The sequence below is a fragment of the Symsagittifera roscoffensis genome, chromosome 10 (genome assembly GCF_963678635.1).
Source record: "Symsagittifera roscoffensis chromosome 10, txSymRosc1.1, whole genome shotgun sequence".
In the NCBI taxonomy this organism is placed as follows: Eukaryota; Metazoa; Xenacoelomorpha; order Acoela; family Convolutidae; genus Symsagittifera; species Symsagittifera roscoffensis.
The window spans coordinates 34864600-34892260 of NC_087071.1; the positions used below are offsets into that span (position 1 = coordinate 34864600).

At 35.8% G+C, this 27661-nt stretch overlaps 2 protein-coding genes across 2 annotated transcripts in view; both read left to right on the forward strand.

Annotated features, from left to right (window-relative positions):
• Nucleotides 1–1733, forward strand: part of LOC134855641 (WD repeat-containing protein 35-like) — a 49432-nt gene extending 47699 nt beyond the window's left edge. Inside the window, exon 29 of the mRNA XM_063872202.1 lies at nucleotides 1010–1733. Coding sequence (XP_063728272.1) covers nucleotides 1010–1123 — 114 coding nt within the window. The 3' untranslated portion in view covers nucleotides 1124–1733. The remainder of the gene's footprint in view (nucleotides 1–1009) is intronic.
• Nucleotides 1734–3391: 1658 nt separating this feature from the next.
• Nucleotides 3392–4542, forward strand: LOC134855390 (AB hydrolase superfamily protein YfhM-like). The gene has a single exon (XM_063871894.1). It carries the CDS (start codon nucleotides 3393–3395, stop codon nucleotides 4473–4475), a length of 1083 nt encoding a protein of 360 aa, XP_063727964.1. The 5' UTR covers nucleotide 3392; the 3' UTR covers nucleotides 4476–4542.
• Nucleotides 4543–27661: the final 23119 nt, after the last annotated feature.

The following is a 27661-nucleotide window of genomic DNA, read 5'->3' on the forward strand; positions in this document are numbered from 1 at the left end:
CTACACTACATTATACTACACTACATCACACTACATTATACTACACTACATTATACTACACTACATTATACTACACTACATTGTACTACACTACATTATTACACTACATTATACTACATTACACTACACTACATCACACTACATTATACTACACTACATTATACTACACTACATTATACTACATTACACTATTACACTACATTATACTACATTACACTACACTACATCACACTACATTATACTACTCTACATTATACTACACTACATTATACTACATTACACTATTACACTACATTATACTACATTACACTACACTACATCACACTACATTATACTACACTACATTATACTACACTACATTATACTACATTACACTATTACACTAAATTATACTACATTACACTACACTACATCACACTACATTATACTACACTACATTATACTACACTACATTATACTACACTACATTATACTACACTACATTATACTACACTACATTATACTACACTACATTATACTACACTACTTTATACTACATTACACTACACTACATCACACTACATTACACTACTTAAACACAAAAATATTGTTTTCATCGGTAGAATTCCAAATGCGCGAAGGACTCAATGCACGAAAATGTTGTCAGCCAATCAGAATACAGTATTAAAAAAATCGAAATAAGTAAGCGATGAAATCAGTCAGTTTTGAGCAGTTTCAAGAGCGACGATTGGTCAGTTTTCCATCACACCACTCGCATTTATATGAAGTTATCAAAATGTTTTAATAAACGGTCGTTATGAGTAATTTTTTTTCTGTTTTGATTAATTTCAACCTATCGGATTGGAGCTTTATGATCTAAATTTGTGATACCAGTTGAATCAAATTTGGTTTGTATAAAAGATTTGGATTGTATAAATTTGGATCTTTATATGAGTGCAGAAACCTGTGATCGAAGTCTTATTTGGCGTCTATCGTTATTGATATCCTTGATGTTTTGTTTTGTTTCCAGGCTGACTCTAGGTTGATTCCAACCACATCCAACCTGGAGGGAGGAGGGGTCCATTGGTGTCCCTTGTGTCACATGGAACCTATGACCAATGCGCAACAGACCACGGCCAGATAAAAGTCAAAAAGATCAGAAACATGAATAGAAAGAAGAAAGGAAAAATGTTAACTTGTTGTCAAATGTGACTCTAATATGACGTGAGTTTGGACGATGATTTCTAATTGAGTCGACCCCTTTGTCACAACAGACATTAGACCTTAAACTCCGAGTCGTTTTCGTTTTTGAGTGCTCAGTCCAAGTGTCCCTAATACATCTTGAATTGGTAGAAATAGGTTAATTGCTTTTGTAGAGGCCTACTATTCATATCTATCTCCAGGAATTTGAAAAAAAGAGAAGTAAATAGAAAGAAAACTATGGAATTTAACTTTTTCCCGTTTAACCATTTTCCCGTTTATTATTTTCCACATCTTGGAATCGTAATTGAAATTTACTTTCTTTTTGGCAGAAATAGTTCCGTAATTTAAAGCTCGAGGGGTGTCATTTTAATGAGATAAATGTCAAAATTGGAAAATCATGTTATAAATGTCGAAGTTTGTGAAAACATCATTTAACTAAATTTGTTTTGATGTGTAAAAATTGTAAATATGTCAATAAAAAGTCCGAAAATGTATTTTAATGTGATTTTTGTCAATACTTTTCGTGAAGTGCGAGTTTTGATGCTTAATTTCAAGTTAAAGATCCCTTTTGTTTTGGAAAATAGCAATTGATGCATATTCTGAATTTAGCATTCGTTCAAGTTATGTTCAAATGTAGCTCTTTTATTTCGAACTATCGAAAGAGGTGAAAAAGCGGAATATTGTAATCAAAAGGGAAAATATGACCGATTGATTTCTAATGCCTTTCGGTGGTACAGTGCTGATTGAAATTATCCGGGCAAAACGAACAAAAATTGAAATTTCAAACGCTTTTTTCTCAAATTGGGTTAAGCTAGAACAACAAGGGAAAACACAAAAAGTTGCTTAGAATTTCACCAAAATTAATATGGTGCAATTTTTATGCAGAAATTTTCGATCAAAAATTTGATCCCAAAGATGGGTGACTTTGGCTGTTTTTTGAATTAGAAATTGCGCTGAAACTTCTGATTTTTTGAATTAGAAATTGCGCTGAAACTTCTGATTTTTTGAATTAGAAATTGCGCTGAAACTTCTAAGTTAATTGATGAGAAAGGTATATGAAAGAAGCATCTCAAACAAACCAACAAATAGAAAAAAAAATTTCCAGGAATCTGTATAAGAGAATATATTTCTGCTTGATGGCCGAAATTTTAGATGTTTTGGACAAGTTTTTGGGGATTTAACCACTACAACATTGTTGGGCTGAGTAAGAAGCTCCTTACTCGTGCTCCTAATGTGGAAGTTCCCTGCATAATTCTTGGTTAACTAAAAAAAGTCAAAATGACTCATTTTTGATGTAAAATTTTAGTTCTGAATCTCGCGAAAGAAATTACTTCCTGATAATTCTGATGAAATTCTAAGCAATTTTTGTTCTCACTTTTGGTCTAATGTTAACCCTACTTGAGAAAAACGCAGTTGAAGTTTCAAATTTTGTTTCTTTTGCCCGTAGAATTTAGATCAGCACTACTGCTAGATCCATTTAAAATCATATTGCGGCTATAAGGTTGTCTCAGTGTCTAGAAAAACCGATTGGAAATTTTTGAGTTTTAGTCAAATTCGAGCGAGTAAAGCGATTGGAGTGAGTGAAGCGATTCGTTATCATTTTTTTATTACACTTTCAAGCTTCAGATAGTTTCAATTGGTGTTTTTAAGAGAAATGAACGCAGTGAATGCTAATATTTAGGGTTTTGTGATTTTTTTGTTTTTTTTTCAGGAAAAAGTTTCTAAGTTTGTTCACGCTAAAATTTGAGGTTTCGCGGCTCGTTTTTTTGGTTTCTTTTAAAGTTCAATGCATTTCCATTCTTAAAAGGAAGGCAAACTCCGCTATCGAACAGCAAACGTGTAAAGATCTTGAAAAACGTGATTGACTTCTAGTTTCGAAAGAGGAATTTAATTATTAGATTTCCCAGCGATATAAAATTTCTACGCTTTAATTCAGTTGTCTCAAATTGGTTTATTTTCTTGAGAAAAGGGTCAAAAACAAATTTTTCTAGAAATTCAAAGCGGTTCAAGGCCATATATTTTTTTTCTTCGAAAGTCGAAGGCTGAGATTTTTTCAAAAAATAAGTCAGTTTTTTTTTTCCGTTTCTTTGCGTTCATTATTATTTTCCAACTGTCAGTTGGCTATGTTTCACCACCTCAAATTTAATCGCTTCAAATCTTCCCGAGGGTTAGAGTTGTATTGCAAATAATTTGATTTATTTCAAGTCGAAATGATAGAAAAGAGCTTCAACAATTTGTTCAAATTCATAAATAACATTTTGCTTTCATGTCCTCCATTATTTTATTTCACCCGATTGGTATATGGATTAGTTATGGCCGCTTTGCTTATTGTTCCAATTTCAGTTTTCATTTCGGGATTTAAGCAGACGTTCTTTGGACTGAACCCAAAAAGGTCTCGACCGAAGACGAAGTACGACTTGGATTCGAACTCGGGAATTGAGGAGTCGGGATTCGTGACTTCGGACGGAGTTGATATACACTTTGTTTCAAAGGGAAACCCGAACGGCGAAGTCATTTTGTTCCTTCACGGGTTCCCAGAATGCTGGTATTCCTGGAAACACCAAATCGATTTCTTCTCCGATAAAGGTTACCGAGTTGTTGCTATGAGTCTTCGTGGATACGCTGAGAGCGGAAAACCAAAAGGAGTCGAAAGTTACGAGCAAACCAAACTAGCAAACGATGTCAAAGAGCTAATCGAGTATTTGAGATGCGGGAAAGTGATTCTTGTCGGCCATGATTGGGGTGGTGTTATATCGTGGACATTTTCTGCTATGCATTCTGAATTTATAACAAAACTGATCATTCTAAATGCGCCGATTTCGAAAATTTACCTGAAGTTACAGAAAGAAAATATCAAACAGTTTCTAGGATCTTTTTATATATACTTCTTCCGTGTGCCTTATTTACCAGAATTAGCTTTGAAGTTGGGCGATTATGCGTTTCTCGAAATGTGTTGTTTCGAACTATTGCAAAAGGGAAAAATCACCCGAAATGCAGTTGATTTGGTGAAATATTATGCCGCTCAGGACAATGCTTTGACTGCTATGATTAATTATTACCGAGCAATGGTTTCAAAAGGAAATCTACAATTGCTGAAAAAACTTCCTAAAATTACGGTTCCAACTTTAGTGATTTGGGGCGAAAAAGACGCGGCGTTGGTTGTTGAGAACTTGAAAGGTATGAACACCTTTGTAGATGACCTTCAGGTGTCTAGACTACCTGGGGTGAGTCATTGGGTTCAACAGGAGGACCCAGAAACTGTCAATCAAGAGATAATCGGCTTCATATCATAACAAACTTGAACTTGAACACCCTGATAAAATCATAAACTTCAAAATCTTTCCACTTTCCTAGGGTATAAATATAATGAAACTAATTATATGGATAAATAATTCAGGTCCTTGAACTCGGAAGGTTAAAAGGCCAAATTTAAAGATCGCAGTCGGTCAATTTAATAGAGCTGAATTGGATCCAGGACCGGAAAACGATATATTACGATTCCGTTATGGTCCGAAAAAAAAATTGCAATCAGCCCAACTGATTATGAAGTTGAAAGGTTGCAATATTTCCGCAAACAGTAATGCGAGCAGGGATGATATGAAAATATGAACTCTTAATTTGAATCTTGCGTGAAAACTAGTTTGTTTTGTTCGTTTTCACTCGAAAACAAATCTTTTCGATGTGTTTTATTTCAGAAAATTTTCGACATACGCGGCTAAAAAGTAGAACTAATCGTTCCGAATTAGAAGAAATTAACCGAATATTTCCGCTCTGGGTAGTTTTTGTCTCTAAATAAGTTTCGACCTTTTTAATTAGCAGTTTTGGACGGATTTTTAAATAAAAATAGTACTAATAATTGTTTCTGCGACTCGCAGAGGATCTATGAAATGGAATCCAGCCTGTCTAAGGATAGTCCGTTTACATTTCTCCCCACATTCTAGTCAGTTATTTTGTTGAGCATTGCTCTTGGTTGCGACTCATGGCAGTTTCTTGCTTGAAGAACTTTCGCGTGGTAACGCTAGTGCATCCGTACTTTGTCAGGCTGGGGTAAACCTGAAGCGAGGGGTCAAATGCGAGCTCGCCCTCATACACTATCATTGCCATGACAGGGTATCGATTAAATGACCTGACATTCTCGAAGTGAACGTCTCTCTCTCTCTCTCTCTCTCTCTCTCTCTCTCTCCCTCCCTCTCTCTCTCTCTCTCTCCGTTACGTCTCATTCGAGACCTGGATGCCTCCTCCGGAACTAGTCAGGTCCCCGAGGCCCCACTATTATGTCCTCCATTAGACTTATCAGTGGACAGCCTCTGGAGAGCCTGATAGAATTCCTGGGCCAGGATTTCGATCTGTGCCTTGGTCACTAACGCCTGCAATTTTCCCCAGTAGTCGGCTATTCTGCTTAGGTTGAAGGTGGAGGTCTTACCACTATGCTAAGTGCCTCGTCCTTCTTACACAGTCTAAAAGGTATTGATGCTCAGTGCTAAAAATCAAAAAGACATTCCAAATACGGTGATTTGTTTTAAAGTTTTTGGGGATTTAGCGACTATTTTGGTAAATACGATTCAAATCGGGACAATTGGGCAAATTCAAACAAAACGTTATCTATTTCGAACCTACAGAAATTCGGCAATTGTTCTCGAGCTTGAGTGGAAAATCCGCATGAAACTAATTTGTTAAGAAAACTTTGATGTGGAACAGAAATCACTGTTTTACTAACGTCAACAAAAACAACTTGAGTATAATTGTTTGCTTGAAGACTCGATACAGGTTCCGTAAATGGTATGAGGTTAGTTGCCTCTGTTGGATCTCCTTTTTTGTATTTTGAAGTTATGTAGGCCTCCTTGAGAAAACCGGGAAACAAACTTTCCCTAATGCAATTGTTTTGATAAACCATTGCATTAAGGAAAATTTGTTTCACGATTTTCTCAAAGAAGCTTGCTTACATAACTTCAATATACAAAAAGGGAGATCCAATAGAGGCAGCTAACCGCATACCATTTACGGAAACTGTATCAAATCTTCAAGAAAACAATTATACCCAAGTTGTTTTTGTTGACGTTGTTAAAGCAGTGATTTCTGTTCCACATCAAAGTTTTCTCAACAAATTAGGTCGAGATAGGCAGTTTTCAAGATTTAAAAAAAAAATTTCTGGAAAACTAAATTTTAAAAATTTTCTCATTTTTTTTTTTGAAATTCTCACCCTGTAGTTGAGTGCTGTCAGGGGTGACCAATCTTGCCTCCAATTCTCATTTCTCAAATCCTTGTAATTTTCGAGATATGACGTTTTTTTTGATTTTTTCAAAAAATTTTCAAAAACTTCGATTTTTACAAATTCCAAAACGTTGAAGATCTCAAACCTGTTGCTGGATATTGTGATGATACTGTCAGGGGTTGCAAGTACTGCCTCTGATTATGGCTGCTCAAATCCTTGTTTTTGTTGAGATATGTCATTTTGTTGGATTTTTCAAATTTTTAAAAAAAAAATTCGATATAAAAAATTTCACAAATTTGAATTTACCATCTCTGTAGTGAGGCTCGTCAGGGTACTCTCAGAATTTGCCAATTTCGCCGCCAAATATGCTCGCTCAATTCTTGTAGTTTCCGAGATATGGCGTTTTTTATGGTTTTCTCCGAAATTTTCAAAAAAAGCCTAAATGTTAAAAAGTTCCAAAATTTGAAGAGATCAATCCTGTTATTGGAATCTGTAAGGGTACTCACAGGGGGTTGCAAATCGTGTCTCTGAACATGGCTGCTCAAATTTTTGCAGTTATCGAGATATGACGTTTTTTATGGTTATCTCCGAAAGTTTCAAAAAAAGCTTTAATGTTAAAAAGTTCCAAAAGTTTGAAGATATCAATCCTGTTATTGGAATTGAGAGTATTCTCAGGGGGTTGCAAATCTTGTTTCTAAATATGGCTGCTCAATTTTTGTAGTTTTCGAGATAAGACGTTTTTTTGGGGATTTTTTCAAAACTTTTCAGAAAACTTAGGTATAAAAAATTTCAAAAAACTTGAAATTATCAACTCAGTAGTGAGGCTCTGTCAGGGTACTCTCGGTTTCAAATTTTGCCTCCAAATAGGACTGCTCAAAACCTTGTAGTTTTCCAGATATGACATATTGGGTTCGTCAGAGTAATTTTTGGGTTTGCAAATTCCGCCTCCAATTAAGAATGCCTAAATCATTTTTTAAGAGATACGCCGATTTTTTGAAACTTTCAGAAAGCTCAAATTACAAAATAATTCGTTAAAGTGAAATTCTCAACTTGTAGTTGTGTACTTTTAGAGATTGCAAATATTGCCATCAAAAAAAGACTGCTCAAATTTTAATTGTTTTCGAGACATGAATATCTTTTTTAGAAAACTTAAGGTGAAATTTCTCAAAATTTGACTTTCCGAACGTTGTAGTTGGGTACTAAAAGAGTACTCTCAGGAGTTGCAAATCTTGCGTCCAAATGCGACTCCTCAATTGCTTTCAGCTTCCCAGATGTGACGTTTCTGAATTCATTATAAAGTTAGATTTAATAAATGTAACAAATTTTAATGGTTTTTAAAAATTTGAATTAAAAAACGATTGAAAAACTTTACAAAGTTTGAAGTAACTCTGAGGAGTTGCAAATCTTGCGTCCAAACGCGCCTGCTCAATTGCTTTCAGTTTCGCAGATGTGACGTTTTTTAGTTCTTTTTAAATTTTTCGAGAGTACATTGAGAATCACGTTCAACTTGTTCAAATTGCGTATGATACCTTTTTTTTGTTCGGAATTAAAATTTTGCTTAGTTAGAAAAAATGTTCACAGATATCGTAATTTAGAAAAAATTGAAATATTTTCTACAGAAATATTCAAAGCAAAAATTTTTATCTGGAAAATTTTCATCTGTTTATTGAAAACAAGAAAAAAATTAAGCAATACCAGATTGACGGTGAACAATAGATCAAAAAAGTAAGTACTGGACACGTTTATGGAAACTAATCATCAGAGTTTTCAATTGATAAAATATGTACCAAAAATTGGAATGGTTTTTCTTTAAAAAATGCGAATGATCAAAAAGAAAAAAAATAAATACTCAAACTTAAACTTCAAAAAAAACTTTTATTAAATTTGAATGAGCAAGTACCTTTAAACAAAGGTTTGGGCGTTTTAAATCATATACGTATATAAAATGCTCACATTTACCTTATAATCACCTATACTAAAAATGTTAAGAAGCAAGTCTGGATTGAGTTGAACTTACTCGTTGAATTTAAGAAATTTATCATATAGCTTGGACTCTTCAATCTCTGGGTATGTAAAAAAATTAACATTATTAACAAAAAAAACAATTGGTGCGCATTATAGTTCTTGCTAATAAATGGTTGAAACTTTCCCATTTTTATTGAATAACTTCAAGTTATATCTTGTCAATGAACCTTTAACTTTGCGGTGACTTCTGGATGTGGATGGAATTACAATTACAAACATAACAAAAATGTTTTTTTTTTCATGACCTAATTCGCAATTTGGATTAAAAAAGGATGCGAAAGGTAATTGTCTTACAGACTCTTGTATACATCCTGAAAATATCTGACCGTTATCTTTTTTTAACTTTTAAGGATCGAGCTGTAAATTGAGAATTTCAATTTAAAATAATATGAGATAAATCCAATCATGGAGTAATATCTTTTGATATTTCGAGTCATGACTGATTTGTTTCTACAAGATAGATACTTCATGATCACGTACCTTTTTTTTGAATTACCTAAAATAGTTTGACATAAGCTTATAAACCAGTTTTCAGTTTCTTTCTCTTATTTGAGCGTGGTCAAAAACCTTAAGTTTTTCTAGTTGTCTCAATTTTTGGTTTCTGAGGCATCAAATAAAAATCATGTTTTTCCTTTTTTGAGTACTTATTTAAAAACATGATTATTCCGCGCATTTCAAAATTATTTTAATGTTAACAAATTTACATTAAAATAATGTATATAATGTTAACAAATGTTAGAAAACTTGCTTATCAAATCTTCATTACTGATTAAATGAAAGAAAACCTCCATTTTTTAATCAATTTTTCTCACAAGATGCGGTTTTTTAGAAAAAAATCAACAAAAACATAAATAATGTATTTTTTTGTTTCTCTTTTGTTAAGCTTTGTTGTTACCGCGTGAATGTAACAGCTTGATTTTAATAACAAAAAAATGAACAAATCAACATATGTGCTAATGTATTACGTCAAATCATATTCAATATTTTGTTTCTGCTATTTGAAGTTTTGTTCAATACCACGTGAAAGTAGCAGCTTGAAAGTTTTCCTTGAGACCAAGTCTCATTTTTATAACCTTCAATCTAGACGAAATCCAGTCTTAATGGCTGCGCGGATTACATTAGTGGAACTTCTATATAGATAACCATTGCTGATTCAGGGTCATTTTTTACAGAAATTCTGATTTATAAATGGCCCTTGTTAGTTCTGCATGTACTTTTTAAGACTGAAGACTTTTTAACAGAACTGAAATCAAAACCTTCAGATTGCAATTCAGCACCTCGTTCAAACCAATTCAAACCAAAGGTAGAAGAGTTAAATAGCACTTGCTGGACAAGGTAGACACTGAATTGAAAAGGATGGAAAATGAAGGTTATATTATAAAATTAGACAAATTTGACAATTTTTGTTTTATAAACCCAAAAATGATTACGAAAAAAAGTTGATTCGATGAAAATAGCCTCAGACTCAAAACAGCTGATCGACCAGATATTCGAAAACAAAAATCAAAAGTAGATTTCAACTGATAACTTTCCCTTAAAACTGTCAAACAAAAAGTCCGGTGACGTCTAGTGTAGCAGTGTTGATGTGAAAAAAGCGTATAACCAACTTAATTTTTGCAAGAATAAAAGCAAAAAAGGCCATTTCAGTTTTGTGATGGTAAAACAGTTTTTTAGCTGTTTCCACGGAATAGGTGACATGCCCAATGAATATCAATGGGTGAAGGATTCACTTTTAAAAGAGATCCTTTTTACCAGCTGCTATATGTGTGACATTTTAATAGCTGTTAGGGGAACGTTGAAAGAACATAAAGCCATAATATGGAAAGTCTTGATTTTACTTGATACAAATGCTCCATTCAACTATGTTCCTTTCAGATATGCTCCATAGCTGAATTGAACACGATCGAATTGCAATGATAACCAATTGCAGAAGCGTGGAAGATTACCGTACAATGTCAATAAAGCACACATTTTTCTCATTTTGAGCAGTAAAGCAAGGGTGACTTGTGGAAAAGAATTGATTTCAATTGAGGACTAATGACTGCTATAACAAAATATCGATGCTTGGTTAACGAAGTAAAACGAATAATTTATCCAAAGTTCAGGAGAAAATCTGCGCGTATCATTTCCTAAAGAAAAATTGCTTATCAAATCTTCATTACTGTTAAATGAAAGAAAACCTACATTTTTTAAACAATTTTTCTCACAAGATGCGGTTTTTTAGAAAAAATTACAACAAAAACATAAATAATGTATTTTTTTGTTTCTCTTTTGTTAAGCTTTGTTGTTACCGCGTGAATGTAACAGCTTGATTTTAATAACAAAAAAAATGAACAAATCAACATATGTGCTAATGTATTACGTCAAATCATATTCAATATTTTGTTTCTGCTATTTGAAGTTTTGTTCATTACCACGTGAAAGTAGCAACTTGAAAGTTTTCCTTGAGACCAAGTCTCATTTTTATAACCCTCAACCTAGACGAAATCCAGACTTAATGGCTGCGCGGATTACATTAGTGGAACTTCCATATAGATAACCATTGCTGATTCAGGGTCATTTTTTACAGAAATTCTGATTTATAAATGGCCCTCGTTAGTTCAGCTAAGCGAACAAAAACTAGCAAGGATTCATTGACAAGTTATTGATGATTCGTCGAAAACGTCTCAGAAATGAATCATCGATAGCTCATCAATGACATCAATAAATCAACAATGATTTGTTCAGAGATGAATCAGCTGAATTTTAATATTTTCTTCCTTTTTCCCTTTGAATGAAACCTTAGAAATCAATGAAACTTGCTTTCCCTAAAAAATTTCCAAATACTGCATGGATTAAAAAAGCTTCAAAACTATGGGTTAACAAACTATTTTTTAAAATTGTTCAGAGGCTAACAACGTTTCACTGCTCTTTTCCAAAAAAATCAAAATCTTAAGTAACCTGCTCCTAGAAATTGAGTAAATCAATATCATTGTAATGATTGCAACTCACCGACGGACAGTTTCTTCTTGATACAATTTTTGTTCAAATCTTGGCACGAAAGCATTAATTAATTTAATTTGAGAAAATGCGTTGATTGTATGGATTAATCAATAATTGTCAGCTCGAGTTTGATTGGTCACTCATCCTTTACTAATGGTTGGAAAAAAACCAGTTTCAGTCGATAAATCATCGATTGTACCTCAGGGCAAGCGAAATAGCAACTATAAAATGGAAAAAATTCAACACTTAAGAGCTGGACATATGCTCGAAACCACTTAAGCCGAATGAAAAACGTTGACGAAAAATTAGAAAAGATAGTTTAACTAAGTGACTGAAGTTGAAAAAGTATTCCACAGTGTCGTGTTTAATTTTTTTGTGTGTGTATGTGTGCGTGTATATTTGCAGCGTGCAGAGGAGTGCGTTCGTTGGCAGTTGAATAACTGCAGACCTGTTCAATTCTTCAAAAAAAAACTCTTCGAAAATTGTAACGCGCAAACAACAGTCTTATGTGAAATTTTAAAAAAAAACGTTTTTTTTTCGATATCCCAGAAGCTGGTGTTTTCTTTGATCTACATCAGATTGATTTACAAAAATAAGCTCAGCACAAAAGTCAAGATTATCGTTTTTCTTTTGTGGTTTGCATACCAAAAATGCAATATTATATATATAATAAGTATTTTGTTACATTTGTAACTGTCAAACATTACCTTCGAGCTGTATAAATTACTAAGCCGAATACAAAAAGATTCAGATCCGTACGAATAGTTTAGAGATCACTTTCAGGTTTGGCAAAATTGACACAGTTTCGTTTTTATTATGATGCGACCTCCTACGGAGACTTTCATCTCAAAATCTTACTCGAATGGACGCTTTAAATCAGGCAATCAACGACAAAAAAGGTTATAGAACCATCTGAAACTCACTAATATGCCACAATCAAAAAACAATGCGAAAAAGTCCAAAATTTTTAACCACGTGAAATAAGAATAGAGCTTGAACACAGAAAAATTTACAGAAATTGGGAAATGAATTCTCACAGAGTCGCAGCCTTCAAACAATCAATAAAGTGATATTTTTATCATCCTGTGTTTCAATTGTACATACATACGCCCTTCTAATTCAGCATGTACTTTTTAAGACTGAAGACTTTTTAACAGAACTGAAATCAAAACCTTCAGATTGCAATTCAGCACCTCGTTCAAACCAATTCAAACCAAAGGTAGAAGAGTTACATAGCACTTGCTGGACAAGGTAGACACTGAATTGAAAAGGATGGAAAATGAAGGTGATATTATAAAATTAGACAAATTTGACAATTATTGTTTTATAAACCCAAAAATGATTACGAAAAAAAGTTGATTCGATGAAAGTAGCCTCAGACTCAAAACAGCTGATCGACCAGATATTCAAAAAGAAAAATCAAAAGTAGATTTCAATTGATAACTTTCCCCTAAAATTGTCAAACAAAAAGTCCGGTGACGTCTAGTGTAGCAGTGTTGATGTGAAAAAAGCGTATAACCATTTAAATTTTTGCAAGAATAAAAGCAAAAAAGGCAATTTCATTTTTGTGATGGTAAAACCGTTTTTTAGCTGTTTCCACGGAATAGGTGACATGCCCAATGAATATCAATGAGTGAAGGATTCATTTTTAAAAGAGATCTTTTTTACCAGCTCCTATATGTGTGACATTTTAATAGCTGTTAGGGGAACGTTGAAAGAACATAAAGCCATAATATGGAAAGTCTTGATTTTACTTGATACAAATTCTCCATTCAGCTATGTTCCATTCAGATATGCTCCATAGCTGAATTGAACACGATTGAATTGCAATGATAACCAAATGCAGCAGCGTGGAAGATTGCGTGCTATCGATTGCAATCGAGTGCTTGCCGATGACTTAAGACTAACTTCTTTGAAAGCTTTGGTGACCCTTTAGTTTAAAAGTTCCATGACGGAGTTTGCATGCAGATAATTTTACGCAGCATGAAAAGGAACCAACTTGTTACCCGTTTGCATGCCTATTTGGGACATCATACTTGGTTTTGCTTCAAAAAAATCTTGCTTGTTGGAGTTTTTGGAGCTATGAATTGTCGCCAAGTTCATGAGAATGAAACTTTTTTAGGTAAAAACAGAGATGAAATATCTACAATTTGAAAGAATTGTGGTATCCAAGAAAACTTCTCCGCCAGTTTTTTTTAGGATTGAAAGGCTGCAGAATAAGTGAAAGGCTGCCCAAAAATGAACGCGCAAACTCCAGCTGGTTAAAATTGGAGGAAGTTAAATTCAAACCAACTGACAACACATGACCTGCAGCAGCGTAGTTAAAGTGCAATATCAACTGGTAATTTTTGCCAACTGAAGTTTGGACTATATAACCTTTCAAACTTAATCAAGAAAAAAAACACTGAAAATGGCCAGGAAGAGAATCCTGAAGCCGTTTCATCGGTGAACTAAAAACTGTGCATAAAGACTAATTGAGTTTTGTTAAGACACCCAAAAGGGCAATTTTTGGGTGTCAAAAACACCCAAAAAGGCACCCAAAAACACCCAGTTTTGTCAAAACACCCAGTTTTTTGTCCCAGTTTTGTAGTGCAAAAACACCCAGTTTTGTAGTGACAAGACACCAAGTTTTGTAGTGACAAAACACCCAGTTTTGTCAATACACCCAAAAGGACGGATTTTTTACTTAAATTTGGTAGTTGTGAGCTTAGAAAATTGTTAGTGGTAATTCTGAACTTAATGTAAATTTTAAAGCTTGTAACATTTAATTAAAATGTGTTGTTTTCTGTTCTCAAATGTGTTTTACAGTGAAGATCTTTTGTTCAAAAGAATGTTAACTATTGATGAAAATTAGTTTTTAAAAAAATGTGTCATTGAGTTTTTTTTAAATGATACCCAAAAACAGCGCTTTTGTTATTCCTCCCAAAAAACCCTCCTAGTGTTTTCGCAAAATGCTTTTTTTTCTGTCCCCTTTTCAAAGAAAAAGCGGAACATATTCATGTTTTTTTTCTAATTCTGCGCGTAGGTTGAAAATATATTTTGCTAGCAGGAAAAATTAAATTAAAAAGTTAAAAATTGCTTAACCAGTTTTGGTGTATTAATATGAGAAAGAGCCAGAAACCAAAGGGAGGCCTAAAATTAATGATCGAAACTGTTTAAGCATATTTTCAATGGATGTGAAGAAAGATAGGTTAAATTTGCTAGGTTTTTTTTTCTAAAAAGTCTTTGAAATTAGAGCTCAAATATAATAAAATAATCTTTTTTCAGAGTCAATAATTTTTGCAGACATCAATTGAAGCGCAAACCACAAGTGAAGCAAGAGATGATACCACTTATAAGGAAACCGCAAAAAAGCTAATTCCAGTTCTGGAAAATCTTGATTCTATGTCATCTAACATCGATCGCGAAATTGAAACGTTGACTCTGAAAAGGCGAAAAATCGAACAACTCACAAAAAAACGCAAAAACACTATTGTAGAAATTGCGAATGGACAAAAATCGTTGACGTCTGATACAAAGGAATTCCTCGATTCAGAATGGATTGAAAATTGTGACCTTCTGGACACGATAAAATCATTTACATTTATAGCAACTATCGCCAATGTCAAAGATGTCGAAAAAGGAAGTTTGCAATCAATGAATTATTACCACAATGGGTACACATTGCATGTGTCAGTCCAATTAAGAGAGCCAGAATGGTTGGATGTTACGGTTTGGTGGAGCATTGAAAATTTACCTGCTGACTGGGTATCTGAAAGCAAATTCGAAGTGGTTCTTCTGAGTTCCGATCCCGAAAAAAAATGTGAAACGTGAACTCAGTTTTCATAAGTCAAAAGCCAGTGGGATGGGAACTGGTAAGTTTGTCCTCTGGAAGTTTGTACAGGATCCTTCAAATGGGTTCGTTTCGGAAGACGGCTCGATCAAAATTGAAGTGCTCATCAGCAGCCTCCGCTTCCATTTCTTCTTAACCCTGAGCCAAGTTAATCAACTCGGACCTTCATTACGATCGTACTTCAAAGCTCATTTTGTTTCAAGAGAGTATCATCTCCCCATAACCGTGTGACAAAGTATTCATCTTTCCCTTGAGTCAAAAATGAGTTTGCAAGTTTGAGATATCAGTCACCTGACAATAACTTTATTTTTATTGTCTAAAGCACATATATAAAGTGATACTTTTCAGTCACATGTGAAACAAATTTAACATCAAAAATTTGTGCGAAGAGTAATTTTTGGTCTCATATTTTTGTATAAAATATCATTGAATATAATCCCTCTGCCTGTATTACCCGATGGTAATATCTATGAATAAAAGAACCTCTTGGTCAAAAAATCTATAAAAGTTTACTTGAAAAACTTTAGTTGTAAATCATTAGAAAATAAGAAATTAAAAATTAAAATTAAATTGAAAATTGAAAATCATTCTCATGAATCAAAAAAAAATTGTAAAGTTGAGTATTAAGCCACCTGACAATGAAACTAAGTTTTTCATTCTAAAACACCATAAAATTAGAAATGTTTCATTTTTTTTGGGGTGAATTCAATGTCTCAACAAAAAAATTACACGAAGATTTTTTAATTAGCAGATATGCAACAGCTGTTAATTATTTGCATCGAGTAATTTTAAGAAAAAAATCAAACACGCAGTGTCGAGATGCAAACAAATTTTGAAATGCATTTTAAGCTGTTGTTTATCTGGTATGGAACGCATCTAAAAATTCAAAAAAACACATACTTGAAAAAAAGTACACTAGCACTGGATTTTTTATTTTCAACTTGTTTTTGTTTGTTCTAGGAAAGATACAGCACTTTTGTTGCAAATTTTGCTATACTGTTTCATTTATTGAACTAGTTTTTCAAAAGAGGCACGCGTGGGGAATTATTGCACACCCGTGCTTACTAATATCACATTCCTTGACATTGTATAGTTTTGAATAATCTTTGAATTAGTGAATTGTTTTTCGACAAAAAAGTTTTCTTTTTGAATCAGGTTCATAACTACATCCGCTCAGGATATCTATATATCACAACATAATAGGATCGCATGTAATCCTTCCGATTACAGTACCCATCAACTAAGCTTTTCGCGGAGAAGATCTCTAAAATTCCAGATGATTAACATAAAACTTATTTGTGATCCATACCAGTTGTTTTTAGTCTACTTGTTTCACTACTTGATTTGTTAAGTTTTTTTTGCAAAATATTGTTTTCTTTTTCAAAATTTGTGTTCCCAAGATTTTCTCAACGTTAATATTACCTTGCTCAGCCAAATTAACCCGAAATATTGCGCAGTCGCATATGAAACGAAGGAAAAAAACAACCATTCGGTATTAGTCAGAACTCCAAAAAGAAGAACTTTTTTTGCCATAAACAGTAGTCGGTTGTCTTGCGATCCCTTCAAAACAATTCTATTCTGATCGTCAAAACTTTAGAGTTTTAGAGTCACAGAATCTTTGTAACAGGGATATGCTAAGTTCTCAAAAAAGTTTTTTGTTAATCCTCATTTACTTGGTTCAATCATCACTTGACCCCACGTTTTCTTCTCGATGCAAAGTTTTAATCAGGGCTCAAAATTCATGTAACATATTGTTTCTTGTTTAGCAACAAAGAGCACAGAAAGTATTCAACAATAACTGAGCTTATTAAGGAAACAAGAATTCGTTAATAAGATCGAACAGGAATGCAAACTGCAGCGATCAATTCAACAGTGTAAAAGCTCCTTAATGTTTTCGAAGGGCAGGTTCATCAAGAAATCTGCGCACATACGACGAATTTTTTTTTTAGAAAGAATAATATGTCTTCAATGGTAGGCATTGTCATCATAGACTGCTCCACTCACAATATTCTGGTAACAATCACTGATTCATTTCGTACTCAATGGTTCATTTGATAATTCATCCTGAAACATAGATTATATTCAAAGAACTTGACATTTGTTCATTTCAATGGCTTGAATGTCATTTTGAACTGCCAGTTAAACCAATGTCAAATTTTTAAACATTTGTTTGCTTGGATTTTGCGGTATTTCCAGGAAGTGGTAGACATTAATTATAAAGTTACGCAACTATCATACAGTCCATAACTTGAACTGATGTTGGGCTGTTCGAGCAATGAAACCCAAAAGTAACCAAATGTTTATAAGTGGAAAACATAATTTTCTCTTGGATCTGCAATTTTCCAGCCGACAAAAAAAGAAATATGTGATAAAATGTAGTCAAATATCAAAAAATTAAAACTTGCCCCTAATTCAATAATGATCTATTGCTAAACGGTCCGCTTCATTAATTTTTTTTTGCCAAAATTTTTTTTCTGAAGACAGGAATAGAATGTGCTTTTTAATTTTACAGCCTGACCAATTTCGGCTGAAATAGTTATACCACGTGATTAGAATCGACGTGCAAAACAACCTGGAAAAAACTTCTCGCAACAAAATAACTCAGTCTTGAATTTGATGACCAAAATGGAACGAAAAATGTTTAGCAGGCCTGATAGCCTTTCAAATATCCTCTGCGAATCGCAGATCCCACAATTACTATTAATTTCTACTTTATCTACGCTTGAGGTAGGAAAGGCTGCACTGAATCGATTGGACAAGGAAATCAGTTGGTTTCTCTGGTTTCTCGGCCATCGCAGGGTGAAGAAAACTCATGAAAGCTAAATCTGGACTCTGTTTATATCTTGTTATGTCTAACAGTTTGAAAACATTTGTTGCTCAAAAAAATAACGGATTTACCCAAAGACAAACATAGATTTCATCGTCGAAATATAGAACACCTAATGCATGATGAATTACTAAGGACCAACAATGATCTTAAAAATTTCATCGCACAATTTAATCTTCATCGCACAATGCAGGCTTCAAAATTAGGTATTTAAATTTATTAAAGCAGGAACCATTGCAATTTCTGTTTTTCTAAAAGCAATGCACTCAAAAAAGATGGATTTTTGTAATTTTGAACGACTGTCTGCTCAGCGGCCAGCTGTGCCAACTTGTTTTTTAATGTTCAATCTTCAGCCCAAATTCTTTTTAAGGTTGATTCTTTGGCAATTATCAATTATCAAGTTGCTTTGCTGCACCATGAAAATACTTGGAAATGTGTTAAATGAATTAAATGAATGAAGATTTCATCCAAAGCCTTCCTCCGAGAGATGTTGTCCTGGAGCTTTTATACCGTGAGCTTTTTTTCCTGAGTATTGACATTTTAGTTGTTTGAGTTTCGCCAGTAGTTGTTTGAATTTTTGTTGTTTCCTAAGGAGGCCAAAATAAGTGCAAAAAAATTGTTACTGATATAAATTACTTCTCTCAAGTTGGTCGGCCGTACCATCTTTTAAAAATATTTTGTGCTGCAACTTATCAAAGTTGAAAGTATTATTTTATTGGTAACTCCTCAATCAATTCAGTTTATCAATTCAGTTTATCTGCAGGGGCGGATCTAGGATTTTCTCGAGGGGGGGCGGATTTTCAAAAAATTTTCGAAAATTTTGACGAGCTTTTTTTAGGGGTCGATCAGATTGATTCCGAGCTCTCCCAAAACAGTAAAAAGACCCTGTTTTGACCCCGTTTTTGGGCACTTTTTGGAAAATTTTGACCTAGTTAACATAGAAAAACTACATTCGACCTGAAAACTTTTTAAAAAACACAGTGTTAAATCTCATTGTGCTCCCTCCCTAAGCATTTTAAGTTTCAATTGAGTCCCTATCTTGTAATTCAAACCCTAACTTTTTTTCCCTTTTTTCCCAAGCTTGTCAATATGGTACAGATAAGCTGGCGTTTTTTTTTTGAAAATTTTTGGGGTACAAAAAAATTTTTAAGTCTTCTTCCGACAAAGTTTGTAAAAAGTTAACAAGTTTTTTCTGTAGCAGAATTGAAACTTGCGGGTACTCCTGAGTTCACTTGAAATACATGTAGAAAATTATTACGCTTACAATTCACAAAATGCATAGTTTGGCTTCGTAAATATCATAAAATTTTTATTCAAAAAAATTGGAATTAAATTTATATATTCAAAATGAATTGAAAACTGCTGCAATGGTTTTCCAAATTGTCAAAGAAGCCGAAACATTTTGAGCAGCATTATTTATAATCAACTTAGATGCAATGTCGAAGTTGCATCAAAGTTGTCGTTTGAGCTTGCATCTTCTACCCGCACTGAAGTTTTATGGGTAATAATCGATTGTAATGGATTTTTATTGACTAAAATCTTCTCTATATAATCAATTATCATGGCATATTTAGACCACGTAATCAATTTTTAATCCATTATAATCGATAATTTTAAAAAAAATTTAAATCCATTATAATCCATTATAATCAATTGTAATCCATTTTTCTTTTCAATATAATGGATTTTTTTTGTACATAAAATCTTTGAAAACTGATTACTTTTTGAGAAAATTGACTCTTATTTTTGCAACTTTCTGCAAAACTCGAACGAACACGTTCATCCAGGGGCGGTAAATATGTATTAATTTTCCAAAAAATGCCCAAAAAATCATTTTTGACCAGTTCCTCACGTCCCCTCAACATACCCCCCCAATGTACCAACAACCCACGACGTAACCCCATCCCCCCACTTACTCCCCCCACGACGTACCCCCTCTTTAGTTTGGGGACATCTAACAGTAGAACCGGTAAGCAGAGGGTGGAGAGTTGGTGTGGGATCTATAGGTAACTTTTTGTAATTTTTCATAAATTCGATTGAAAAAAGGAAAAAAAAAGAAACTAAGCGAGAGAACAAAATAACTAACTTAAGTTTAACAAAATTATGAAAAAAGAAAACAACACACAAAAAGATTTAAATAAAAAGATTATAATCCATTATAATCGATTAAAATGGGTTATTTTTCTTTTTCATTAAAATTTTTGAAAATAATCGATTATAATCGATTATAATCAATTTTATGGGGATTTTATTGCATAAAAAAATATCATCATTACAATCCATTTTCAATCGAATATAATAGATTTTTTTGTTATATTATAGAGCCAATGAAAATCCAATATAATCGGTTATTATCCATGAAACTTCAGTGCTCTTAAATGATTTTTCAAAGACGTTCGCCAATGTGAACAAATGGAGAGCCATTCGGCAGTTTTTAGATCAATTCAAATATAGAGCTTTTTTTCCTGGTTTTTTATCAGAGTTTTTTAAATTCTTTTTCACCTTTTTGTCTCATAAAAAAAGCTTCAGTGTGATAATGCATTTGTCCGATATATTTTTTCACTGATCGTGATTTTGAAAATTAGATGATTTAGTTATCAATTAAATTCAACGAAATGTTTTATAAATGATTATAACTTAATGTGAAAAAGAAAAATGGTAACTATTTGTTAATGGATTTTTTAATTGTTGATCATAGGTATTTATCCAAAATGGCACTTAAAATTGTTGATCATAGGTATTTATCCAAAATGGCACTTAAAACACAAATTAATCGATTATAAAATGCTTGAAACTGGAAGCATGTTGATTAGTTTGCTGCTGCCATATTTTGGTCAGAGAAGTTAAACTTTCCTTCGCGTTAACTTCACGGATTTTAGTTTTTTTGGTATTTTTTGAGCGTTTGTGTATGTTTGTTGATTGTTTTATAACATTCAGATGCATGCAAATGAAACTGGCGCATATAAACACCAAAAGTAGCTGTTGTTTTTTTTCTCTGGTAGATTGTTTTTTATGACATTGCTATTTATATAATTAACTAATTTACCATTTCATAAAGTTAGCCATGTGAGAAAAGTTCAGATCTGTGAGACATACCTTTGCTATGCTTTTTGCTTGATCAAAAAACAAATCTTTGATTTTTCAGACTATTGAGTTTTATATTATAAGTAACTTTTCATCAGCTTCAATTTTACCACTTTAGCTGGTTTATTTATTTTTAGTTATTGCCAGCGGAAGTCTAGTTGCGTTCATCAGAAGTTCCTCTTGCAGAAATATTTAAGGTAAGGTTTGCGATAGTTTAAATCATATTTTGTATGTAACTGCAAATTTGCTTCATCATCATCATCATCATCATCATGACTAAGGCACTACTGCCCATTGTCAGCCACATATTGAGTCCCGAACTATCGCACGCCATCGCTTTCTGTCCAGGGCTGCCTCCATGCAGGCATCTTTCCAGCACAATCTCCACTTGTCAGCCCTCATGTTCGGTGGTTTCAGAACACGTTCGAGGTCAGCAGCGACTGTTGATCTCCATGTTCTTCTGACCCCACCTCTTGGTCTTTTTCAAGTGGGCGCCTTCTCGAAGAACAGTGCCTCCTTCGTCACTCTCTCATCCGGCATTCTGAACACATGTCCACACCACTTCAGTCGCATACGCCTCAGCACATAGTCCATAGGTGAGTCAAGTTGTGCTTTGCGAAGCAGTTCCTGGGTAGCTATTTCGAATCCATTGTAGACAAATCGCCGTGCACACCTAGTTTCGAATGAGGACAACCTGGCCAGGTCCCCTTTCTTAACCGGCCATGTTTCTGCGCCGTATAGGAGAGCACTTCTTACGCATGCTTTGTACACTTTGCTTTTGGTCCTGGTGGTTATGTTTCTGTTACTCCAGAATTTCTTCAGCTGCGCAGCATTTCTAGTCGCGCTGGCTATTCTGTGCTGAACTTCTGGGGTAATGTCTCCGTTACAGGTGATGCGGCTTCCTAGGTAGTCGAACTCAGTGATGTTTTCTAGCTTAACACCATTACAAAATAGCACCGTTGGCTCGCAACAGGAGAACATGCACTTAGTCTTGGACTCGTTCAGTTGGAGTCCTACCAATTTTGCGGCGTCAACTACTCGATTCAGTAGGTTCTGGGCGTCATCTGGATTGTCCTCTAGCAGGCAAATGTCATCTGCATAGTCCAGGTCAGTAATACTGGTTTCTAGCCGGATACCTAGATTCGTGTTATCTGTGGCGACGTTCAGGATCCGATCAATGAGGATGTTGAACAGGAAGGGTGACAGGACGCCACCCTGGCGGACTCCTGTTTCCACGTGGAACGCCTCTGATAGGTTGTCGTTTCTTCGCACGATGCTGTTGGACTGTGAATACATGTTCCTGAGAATCCTAAGCAGCTTGTCTGGCATTCCGTGATCTTCCAGGATCTTCCATATGGCATCTCTCTTGACGCTGTCAAAGGCAGCTTTGAAATCTATGAAGACCATCACTGTGGGTCTATTGTACTCACTTCGCTGCTCGATTATCTGTCGTAGGGCGAAAACTTGATCTCTACAACCTCTTCCCTTCTTAAAGCCGGCTTGATTATCTCTCGCGTATGAGTCGTAGAGGTCGTCAAAACGTGCGAGTAGTATAGCTTCCAGGATTTTTAAACCAATGCAGAGCAGAGATATTCCTCTATAGTTGCTGCACACTAGTTTGTCACCTTTTTTATGAAACGGCAGGAGTATTGACGTTCGCCATTCATCTGGGACTGCCTCTTCTCTCCATATATTTTTGAAGAGGTCTTTCAGAAGAAGTACTATTCTCTCACCTCCTTTTTTGAACAGTTCTGGTGGGATGTGGTCGCACCCGCCAGCTCTGTGGTTATGGAGGCTTGCTAGTGCAACCTCAATCTCACTTCTTAGCGGCTCTCTCTGATCTATATCCGTAAAGACTCCAGTACTCGAGACGACCTTGGGCAGTTGGGCCGGGCTGTTGTCAGCATTCAGAAGTTGGCAGAAGTGAGTTGCCCATCGTTGCATGACTTCCTTGCTATCGCTGATTTGTTGGCCATCGAGACCTTTGACTGTTTGTGAACTACTCGATTTGGCACCACTCAAAGTCCGAATGAGGCGGTACATCTCTCTAGTGTGTCCTCTTTCATTGGCGTCCTCAATTTGATCCGATTTCATGTCGAGGTAGCAGTTCTTGTCTTTTCGGATGAGTTTTTTCACCAGCTTTCGTTGCGCAGCTATTTTCGAGAGTTCAGCGCCCTTAGCCTTGAGGTTTTCACGTGTTCTGATGGCTTTGAGGGTTTCATCAGATATCCAAGGTTTCCTTACGGTGCACGAGATTCCCAGATTCTTTTTCGCCGATGATATCATACTGTCTCTTAGGATTTCCCATTTCTGGTTCACGTTGCTGGTAGATTCGGTTACTGAACAAAGGGCCGTACAGTATTTCCTGGAAGTACCTGTATGTTGGAGCGCATCGAGGTTGAGTCTAACTGTTCTATGGGTTTTGACATATGTACGAAGTTTCGTCTTCAGATTGCATTTCACCATTCTATGGTCGCTGTCGATCCAAATCTTGTCACTTCTTGCTCTGATATCGTTGATCGCTGTGCGCCATCTCCTCTTGATCAGGATGAAGTCTATCTGGTTCCGGGTTCGTCTGTCGCGTGATATCCAGGTATATAGCTGGTGGTTCTTCTTCTGGTACATCGTGTTTGCAATTGCCAGGTCGTTCGTAGCTGCAAACATAGCGAGGCGTTCTCCATTGTCGTTTCGTTTCGATGTTTTTATGAAACGACCTATGTGTTGTTGTTCCGCGGGGTATGCCTGTCCTAGGCTGGCATTTAGATCTCCCGCTAAGATAATTACATCACCGTTGGGGCATTCTTCAAGAGTCTTTTGTAGTGTTCGGTAAAACTCATCTTTGTCGAGAGCTTCTGCGTCCTCAGTCGGCGCATATCCACATATAATGGATAATGGGTAGGGTTTAGCAAAGATGCGGGCGGAGCAAACTCTGGGGCTGGTTGCTTTCCATGATTGCACGGAGCTGCTGAGTTTCTTGTCGATTGCGATACCAACTCCGTGGATGCCTCGGTTGTCGTCATACCCACTGGTGTATACTTTGTAGTTTTTGGTGTTATGCGTGTTGTCTCCGGAAATTCTAGTTTCCTGAAGGCAGGCAATGTGAACTCCATGGTTTTCAAGGGATTTATCCAGGAGCTCGAGAGATCCTGGCTGTAGGAGCGTCAGAACATTCCAGGTGCAGATGTTGATATGGTGTTTGGTATGTTGGAGCGGTTTTTGTGCCGGATTAGCATTTTCCACCATGACGGCACTCATGGTGGCCCCAGTTCCCGCGGGGGGCGTAGCAGTATTCGGAATACATTTTGGGACTTTCATAATGTGGGTTCTTGGCTGGTTTAACAGGGCTCGCCACGCCCCAACCCTCCTCCTTTATCCGGGCTTGGGACCGGCTGCCTTCTCAAGAGAGTTAACAGGCGGAGTTGCAAATTTGCTTCATCTGCTTTCATGGGTCACCCAACTATCGACCTGTTAAAAAGTGAGCAGTTTGGGTCTTCACTAAGAGTTTATTTCACAGAATGATTGTAACACACTAATTTTTCAGATATGATGATGTAGTTTCCAAAATCATTTTTTTCAGATCTAGACTTTACGACATATATATATGAATTAAACTATTGCACCTTTTTCTGTTAAAATTTCGTGCAATAATGATTTAACAACTTAGTTGCATATTTCGTAGTCCTGGCTGTATGCTGAGATAGGGACCAGTTTTAAGTTTATGTAAATGCCATCAATTGTTTTCTTTCTGTCTAGAGACCTGCTCCTTTGACCTTGTAATCTCTAACGTCTGTTCCGATCTGAAATAAAACAGTGCAGTAAGATTTCGATTTGATGCCTAACAGTTGGAATAAAAATACAACTTATTTACAATCTTTTCATATTCCAAACATTCGACTTTAACATGGCGCAGCCAGCAGAGAAAAAAGGAGGGGGGAAAAATCCATTAAACATTGTAGCATTTTGGGAAGTACGAACACCGGAACCTCCAGTCTATTGGGAAGAGTGGATAATCAAGTTTCACTGGGGGATGATCGCAAAGTACGATATTGATCCCGATGATTTCTATTTTGCGAATACTCTAAATGCGGCGGCTGTCGGGGCGCTGCCTGAAGAAGTAAATGGGAAAAACCGTTTTGATTCGGAAAAGAAGTTAAAGTCTAATCTATATCTATGTATCGGAGACGAGGCGCAGCGGATATTCAAAGCACGGAAGCCGACGGTTAACATAAAAACTGAACGATACCCACGGGTTCTAGATGAGATGCAAAACGTGTTCCAAAGAGAGAGGAATGTAACACATGAACGGGGTCTTTTCTACGGGAGAAAGCAGCGTGAGAACGAAACGTTCGAAAAGTTCCATGCGGAACTAAGCGCCCTAGCAGGCAGATGTGATTTTGCAAATCCGGCCGAAAATGTTCGTGACATTTTCATTATGAATATGCGGGAGTCGGATTGCCAGCGAGAGTTATCACGATCAACAAAATTACCGGAAGAAGTCTACAGAATCGCATTGTCATACGAACGCGGGGAGCGCGCATACAAATCATATACGGGAAAACCAGCTTCGACAGCTCCGGCTATTTCGATAAAACAAGAACCAGTGAGTAACATAAGGAGGGGACAAGGATTTTTTCGAAGTCGCGGACGTGGGGGACGTGGAGGATACACCCAAGGACCAAGTAGTAGCGGAGGAAGCGGAAACAATCGTAGATGTTACAATTGCGACGCATCGAATTTTTCCCTGGACCACATTGCGAGCTGTCCTGCAAGAGGAGTAACATGTAACTCATGCCGAAAATTGGGTCATTTTGAACGAACATGTCGAGGAGTTAGAAGGGGTACTAACCAGTGGAGGGGACGAGGACGAGTCGGACTGGTTAGGGAAGAAAGTGAGCATCATCAAAGTACACAAAACGTAACTGACTTGAACGAAGATCCAGTGTCGTGGGTCAATCAGCAGGGGTGCGGGGAAAACGAATCCATGACGTCGGGATCGGACGATTACATGGTAATGTCAATACACAGGAAGAGGAATGAATCCGAACTAAAGCTCCCTGGGGCCCGCGTGCAAGTTGAAGTAGCAGGGAAGAAAATGTGGTTGTGGATCGATAGTGGATCCCCAGTCACCATTTTTAGCATTAACGACCTAAAAGCAACGTTAGGAAAGGCCAATATTCAACTAAAACCTTCGAAAGACGAATTTCTGGATTATAACAACAATCGTATAAACATACTGGGGAAGATAACAGTGATGATGTCATTAAACGGCTGGGCAGCACCAGCACAAGTGTCGGTTATATCCGGGAATCATCAGTCCATCCTGGGGCGGGATCTTATGGGCACCCTGGGCCTCGAGTTGGTCCAACGGAAGAAAGTGATGGGAATCACAGGGGAAGGAATCAGCCAAGAGGAGGAGAAATATGACGAATTGCAAACATACTTCTGTAAGTTGTACCTAAATTTGTTTACTAGGATAGGGAAAATCCGGAATGCAAAAGTAAGAGCCGAATTTTTTGACAATTTGAGGCCCATACAGCAAAAAGGACGCAGGGTGCCGATTAGTCTGCAAGATAAGGTGGATAAAGAAATCCATCGGCTAATAAATGAAGGGCATATCGTAAAACTACAAGAATGCTCAGATAAGTATTTCGTCTCTCCCATCGTAATTACAGTCAAAAAAGATGGAAGTATAAAAATAGCACTGGAATCGAGAGAGTTAAACAAGCAGGTACATAAAAATAAGCACCAAATGCCAAATATTGACGAATTAATAGACGGAGTAAGCCAGATCATTGCGGAGAAAAAAGCGGGGAATGTGTATTTTACAACGTTGGATTTCACATATGCGTACGGACAAGTCGCGTTAGAACAAAAAACGAGTGAGCAATGCAATTTCTCGCTTATTGGTGGGAAATCCACAGGAACTTATCGTTTTAAAAACGGATTTTACGGGTTGACGTCAATGCCGGCGGAATTCCAATTTGTGTTTTAGCAAATTTAGTTTAAATTAAACGCTGGGGTGGAGGATCTTAACTTGGTCTATTTGGGGGAGGGGGGAGGATGTTAACTTGATCCCTAATGTTACTTGAAAGTTTGGTATGTACACTCTCCTAGAATTTCTAGAATTTTTTAAACCCATTTTGCGAATGTGCCTGAGTTCTGTCAATCCGTATTATAAAATCGTTCAATTCCGGATTGTTGATCCCAGTCATGATCATGATCATGTGTGCAGCTTGCAACTTGTTGAAATTTGTGTTCACTTTCTCCAATTTTGGTTCTTTTTCCATCTTCTACACTCATCATTGCCCCCCATTTTAAAATAGGAAAATGCACATTTTTCATCTTTTTTGTAGTTTATTTTCTCATCCTTGACTTTCTTTCTCTTGCTTTAAGTTCGCCGCCTTTTTATTTCAATTTTTGATATCTGACTATACTTCAGATTTTGTTTCTTCCTTGTATTTTTCTTTCGTTCTTAGTTTCTCACCATTCTCGCTCTGAGGTTCCCATTGTTCTTTTA